The sequence below is a fragment of the Marmota marmota genome, unplaced genomic scaffold (genome assembly GCF_001458135.2).
Source record: "Marmota marmota marmota unplaced genomic scaffold, marMar, whole genome shotgun sequence".
In the NCBI taxonomy this organism is placed as follows: domain Eukaryota; kingdom Metazoa; phylum Chordata; class Mammalia; order Rodentia; family Sciuridae; genus Marmota; species Marmota marmota.
The window spans coordinates 6,845,618-6,852,123 of NW_026000020.1; the positions used below are offsets into that span (position 1 = coordinate 6,845,618).

The window sequence follows — 6,506 nt, forward strand, 5'->3', positions numbered from 1 at the left end:
GCCTTGGCCAAAAGATTTGTTCTAGCCACTGAACTTGATAATCGAGGACTTGTGGAGGACAGACCTGCCTTTTAGTTAGGTTTTAGTCTAGAGGAAGAAACATGGGCAGGTAGCTTCTTTTCAGTTGTGCTGTGATACACACACCAGTGCCTTACACAGCAGCCAGCTGCAGGAGCCCCTCCATCCAGCAGGTAGGACTCAGAGGGTTCTCAGGTCTGCATTGTGAAACGCAGTCCCAGAAGGGGTTAAAATGCACAGCTGGGCGCAACCAGGCTTGTAAACTGGTTTTGTAATGCACACCTCAGTCTCTTCAAGTTCTTGCCTTCTGTTCTTTAGGAATAAATGTGATCAAAATTAAAAGGTATCGGGCTGAGGGGTGTGGCTCAGGGGCAAGGCACTTGCCTAGCTTACGCGGCACTGGGTTTGATTCTCAGCACCACATAAATCAGTGAATAAAATAAAGGTCTATCAACAACTAAATATATATATTTTTAAAAATAATAAAAGGTAGCTGGCTGTGGTGGTGTGCATCTGTAATCCCAGCTACTGGGGAGGCTGAGGTAGGGGGATTTCAAGCTTCAGGTCAGCCTGGCAATTTAGGGAGACCCTGTGTTAAGATAAGCACTAGGGATGTAGTTCTGGTAGAATGCTTGCCTGCCACGTGTGAGGCCCTGGGTTCCAGCCCCAGTAATGAGGGTGGATTCCATAGGGCAATTTCCTTAGATAGGCAGTTGTCTCAAAACCCTTTTTACATTGTACAAAATTAAACCAAAGTTCTTGTTTTTTTTTTTTTTATTGAGGTTATGTTCTTTTTTTACTTGCTATATTTAAAATTTTAAAACAACTTGTTTAAAAATAACCTCATCGTTGTTATATCTTTTTTTTTTTAGATATATGGACTTTGGGCTGGGGATATAGCTCAGTTGGTAGTGTGCTTTTCTTACATGCACAAGGCCCTGGGTTCAATCCCCAGCACCACACAAATAAATAAATAAAAAGATTATGGACCTTTATTTGTTTATTTTTATGTGGTGCTGAGTATTGAACCCAGTGCCTCACACATGCTAGGCAAGCACTCTACCACTGAGCCACAGCCTCAGCCCCCCCCACTGTTATATGTTTTACCAAAAAAAAAAAAAAAACTTCCAAAACAAATCAGGGAGAAGAAAAATGGTAATTTGTTGAATGACAGATCTTTGAAATGTCAATACCTTTCATTACACAAATCACATTTGTTAAGCAATAGCAAATAACTACTAGTAAAGCTCATAGTGGTGGCTCTAAAAGTTTTCAGAAATTCTTATTCTGACATAAGCTTTCAGTTTATCATTGGCAGTGACTACTAACAATAAATGGTTCATCTTTTCATTTTCCAGATGTCAGTCAAATAACCAAGTCCCAATACTAGGATTTGCTAGTCTTCCTAGTAAAAACGGTGTGCCATGCAGACTGCAGCTAACAGCTTGTGACTCAACTGAACACGTGCTTTCCCTCAAGACAGCCACACTTGAGACTGTGGAAGGAAGTACTTTATGCTTCTTTCCCATTTTCTTAGTGTTATAAATGTTCTCAAGGGTAACATTTAATACAGTTAACCATTTTTACTGCTTCTATCAAGGCCACGTCTAGGTGAAGTCAGCAGTGTGTTTACTGTAGGTGCCAGGCAATGACAACTACTACTACTAGTTAGGGGTTACTACCATGGTTGTGCTCAGTACCAATCCCCAAAAGAGTCTCGGGATCTTGAGAAAAGTGTTCTAGATACCTTTCCAAAATCTAAGATTACAAGTTCTACAATGTAACAAGCAGAGTGAAGGCTGTGCCTTGGGGACAACCAACACATCCAAACCCATGGTTTTCAACAAGTTGAGACCCAATTTTCATCTTTACTGAGAAAGTATGGCTTGTGGCCAAATATAATTCTCCCTTTTGGGGCTCATGTCTTTCCCATTTATTTTTTCATTTCCTCTGTTGGCATCAGAATAATGGCACAAGAGGTTTTCTGAGGGAAAGCAGGACTTAGACAGTCCACAATGGGAAAGATTGAATGTCTTCATGAAATAGGACTTTGGACTTGAATGGATTAGTTCTATAAAGCTCACACTGTCAGGAAGGTCTGAAGTACACTCCCTGTTGCACACCTACATACAGAAACACACACACGTATGCCGTGATTATAAATACTATATTCATCCCCCAAAATGTAACACACTGTCCCCTAAAGCAGACAAACTCTGTGGCTAACAATGTAGACATCCTGTGGCTCTTTACCAAGGTCCTCATGGACCAAGGAGGGAAAGTCCTGTGGTTCCACACTGCCATGCAGGTCTCAGGAGAGGTGAGCCAGGCTAAATGAAGGTCAAGCAAGCTTTTCCAGGTCCCCGAGGACTAGAAGTCTTTCAGCTTCCTGGGGAACCTTTACTCCAAAGTCGTAGTAGCTCAGAGGCCTTCAGGCCGCTGATACTTCCAGAAGGCCACCTCCCCGTCATCACTGCAGGAAGCCAGGAGCCCAGGCTCCTTGGGGTTCCAGGCTACACAGTTGACATCCTGGGAATGGGCCTGTCGCGAGTGGGCAGCCAGGGAGAAGGTGGGCTGCTGTGGATCTGAGCTGGGGTCCTCCTCAAACACCCGGATGGCATCATCCCCACAAGCAGTGGCCAGGGCCCCTGTCAGCTGACACCTGGGAGGAACAGAGACACCAGTAGGTCTGCAGGTTGCTCCTGCCTCCCTGACCTGGCAATTCCTGTACCTGTTGTCTTCCCAAACCTCCAGCCTTAGCTGGAAGACTAAAAACTTTTCTGGAAGAGCTTTCCCAACTACGAGCCAAACCATGGCCCTCTTCAGGTGCTTTGATTTAGCTTTCAGTACAAAAAAATTTTTTTGGTAGAACTAGGAATTGAACCCAGGGGTGCTCTACCACTGAGCTCTATCTCCAGCCCTTTTTACTTTTTGAGACAAGGCTCTCCCTAAATTGTCCATGCAGGTCTTAAACTCGTAGTCCTCCTGCCTTAGCCTCCTGAGTCTTGGATTATAGGTATGCACTGCTTTGCTCAGCTTCCCTTGGTATAATTAGCCTGAAGTAAATAATTAACCTACACACAATTCTTAATGGAACTTTTCTCATGTAGCATAGCAGTTGCCCATGTCATAAAGTATTCTTAACCTTTTTTAAAACAGTTATTAAACAGGCTATTGAATTTTACCATAATTTATGTAAATCCATTTTTGTTGAATTTTGTTGAATTTTGTTATTCTCAAATGTTTGCTAATATACATAAAGCTTGGATGCACATCAATTTTCTTCATGGTTTAGAATTATTTCCTAGATCCAATTCTCAGGGTCAGAATTGCTCTCTGACCTCTTCTCCTATAGGAATGGTATGGTTTTTCTAGCCTCCATTATTACCAAACAATAAAGACCCCATTCACAAATTCACAAATTCCAGGATGATGTGAGCCCTAAGGGCTGATGCTGCCCTCACAGTCTGGGATCTTAATCTTGGGACAGGCCTGGGTCTAAGTCTGCTCCCTCCTCCTTTAAGCACTAGGCCAGCCAACTTCAAGCCAACACATAGACAGGCCTAACTTTTTTTTTTTTGGGGGGGGGGGTACTGGGGATTGAACCTAGAGTCAATTTACCATTGAGCTACATACCCAACACCTTTTTGATGATGATGATGATGATGATTTTTGAGACAGGGTCTTGCTAAGCTGTTTAGGGCCTCAGCCTTTCAAATCACTGGGATTACAGATGGGTACCACTGCACCCAGGTGACAGGCCCGATCTGACAGCCATCAGGGTAGCTGCTCTTTATCCCCACATACTCCTGAGATGGTGGAGGGCAGCACAGGGTTCTGACATCTCTAAAACCTCTCCTATGGTAGATGGGGAAGTCGGGGACGGAGGTCTTACCAAGCAACGTCGTAAATGGTCCTGGAGTGGAAGCCCGACAAAGTGCAGATACATTTCCAACTGGGGTCGGAACCGCTGCATGCCACCCCTGCATGACAGACTTCTCTTAAGCCCCAGATGTGTCTAGGTCCTGGGGACCTCTGGGGAGTCACTGCACCACTGCAGAGGAAAACCTATCTTGCCCTCCCTCACCCCAACCTTCAAACCATCATTTGCCCTTATCTCTAATCCTGTCCCCATCCTCATTATCTGCCTTACACACTGGCCAGAAAGCAGACTCATGAGAAGAAAATTTCCTTATTCTGCTGCAGGCTCTGACTAGTTAGCTGGCCTTTTAAGGCCATCAAGAGTCAAGCCAGCCCAGTTTATTTCTCCCCAAATCCTGTGTCACTATTCCTCATGTAAGTCTAGGCATTCCCACCACCAACCTCTATTTGTGCTGTTGGGCTTTCACTGTGCATTCTCATGGTAAATTCCCATTGTGTTAAAATCCTACCTAACCTTTCAGATTTGGATAAGATGGCTGTTCTGCACAGCCTTCCCCCTTTCTCCCAGCACCACCTGCAGCCCTCTTGCGGCACATTACTTTTTACCTGAGTTCGCTATGGTTCATGGATGTGTCCTATCAGACGGCACACCTCTAGATGGAGGGGTCTGTCCCTTTAGCTCTACTACTGGACCCTCACCTTGTTCGTTGCCTGGCAGATACTGACGCCAGATGCGCACTGTACGGTCATCACTGCAAGATGCCAGTCGCTGGCCACTGGGATCAAAGGCCAAGCTCCACACAGTGGACTCATGGCCCTCAAGGGTGGCACAGCATACCCAGTCATCCTCTTCTTCCCGGTACAGCTTTACCGTGTCATCATAGCTAGCAGAAGCCAATAGCTGGGGGAGGAGGGAAGGAGATCCAGCAGTTGTCTGCATGGCCCAGGCAGTACCTGTCATTTACAATACCTCCCCCTGCCAGAACAGGCCCAGGGATCTGTTTATATACAAAGACTAATCTTTTTGGCCACAGAAATTCCTATAAAAGCCAAGTAGAGGCTGCAGAGCAGAGGAAGGCTGGACACAAGCCTGCATGCCAAAGTTCCTTCCCACCAAGAGACCTGGCCCAATTCTGACCTCCTGGCTTGGGTGCCAAACCACATGCTTGACATCCTGTGTGTGGGAATTGAGGACGCTGACACATTCATACTCATCTTCTTCATCAACTATGGGAGAAAAACAGAAAGGAGCCCAAGATGTGATCCTGTCATGGACACAGGGATGTCTATGAGCTGGTTGTCCACTACACCCGGAGGGACCAGGACTCACCTTCCCAGACCCACACACTCTTATCTCGGCTGCAGGTGGCCAAGAGGTTGCCAGAGGGGGCCCAAGCCACTGACTTGACCTCATTTTCGTGGCCTTCAAGAGTGGTTACACACTGAAAAGAGAAAGGAATGAGAATTAACAGCAGTTGTGACTCCTAGAACTTAGCCAAAACTTAAGGTCACAGTTTCTAAGTGAAGGCTGTAGCCTTCTGACTTACAGCCTGACTGAACTAGGTTGGCTCAGGTTCCTAAACCTGCCCTGGAGAGCACACAATGATTCCAGCCCCATGCAGCCTGGTTACCTCAAAGTCATCCTGGTTCTTCTTCCAAATACAAGTGGTAGCATCAAAGCTGGCAGAGGCTAGGTAGTTCCCACAAGGGGACCAGGCCACCTTCCGCACAGTGCGCTGATGGCCTTCAGAAAGAACAGACTTGCAGATCCAGCTGTCACCTGCAAGCAGAGGACAGGTCAGGCTCTGGAGCTGGATGCACAAGAAGGTGTTGGAGCGCTGTCACTGCCATTCAATAACAGAAGCTATACCTGGAGCCTGCTGTCCGACCAGGCCAAATCGGTGTAGTTTAACAATGTGCTTTAATGAAGATGCAATTGACTGCTTCCTCTGGAAGAAGCCTTCCACATCAAATCTGAGGCTTCACCCTCCCAATGTGAAACTGTCAACATTCCCCAATGACCTCAAGATAAAATTTAAACGCTCCCATCCAGTTGCAAGTCACTCCACAGGCTACCATCCGACCACCCTCGGTAGCGGTCCGCAGACGCGCCAGTACGTGCAGACTCCTTCCTTTGACGAGCTCGTCTCCGGATAGCCATTCGAAAGTCGCCTCTCCCCGAGCACTCACACTATGCGCCAGGCTCAAGCAGCCAGGCCAGGCCTTACCCTCGGTGCCCCAGATGCGGATTCTACGGTCTCCACCGCACGAAGCCAGCAGGGTCCCCGCGGGGTTCCAGGCCAGGAACCAGCAGCGGGAGTCGGGGTGCGCCGGGACGCGGGCAAGCAGCACCAAGGAGTCCTTCATGGCGGCGCGGGGCAAGAGGTGGTGGGCAGTTGGCGCGCCAACAGCAGGTCCCAAGGCGCACGTCTCGGTGCCGCCAGCTCCAGGCTCCAGCGGCCTCCGAAGCTCCGGCTTCCGCCCGCGGGCCGGGGTAGTCCTGGGAACTGAAGGGCCCGCGGCCGCGCGGCCCTCTGGGAGTTGTAGTTGCTACGCCCCACACACGGCAGAAGAATCGCGGGCCCGCAGCGAACTGCAAGTTCCGT

The 6,506-nt window shown here is 47.8% G+C and overlaps 1 protein-coding gene across 1 annotated transcript; it reads right to left on the reverse strand.

Annotated features, from left to right (window-relative positions):
- Nucleotides 1–2,166: 2,166 nt before the first annotated feature.
- Ciao1 (cytosolic iron-sulfur assembly component 1) lies at nucleotides 2,167–6,457 on the reverse strand. Its single transcript, XM_015499734.2, has 7 exons — nucleotides 6,129–6,457; nucleotides 5,532–5,680; nucleotides 5,231–5,342; nucleotides 5,039–5,127; nucleotides 4,600–4,801; nucleotides 3,914–4,001; nucleotides 2,167–2,680 (listed from the first exon to the last, which is right to left on the reverse strand). Exons 1-7 carry the CDS (start codon nucleotides 6,265–6,267, stop codon nucleotides 2,440–2,442), a joined length of 1,020 nt encoding a protein of 339 aa, XP_015355220.1. The 5' UTR covers nucleotides 6,268–6,457; the 3' UTR covers nucleotides 2,167–2,439.
- Nucleotides 6,458–6,506: the final 49 nt, after the last annotated feature.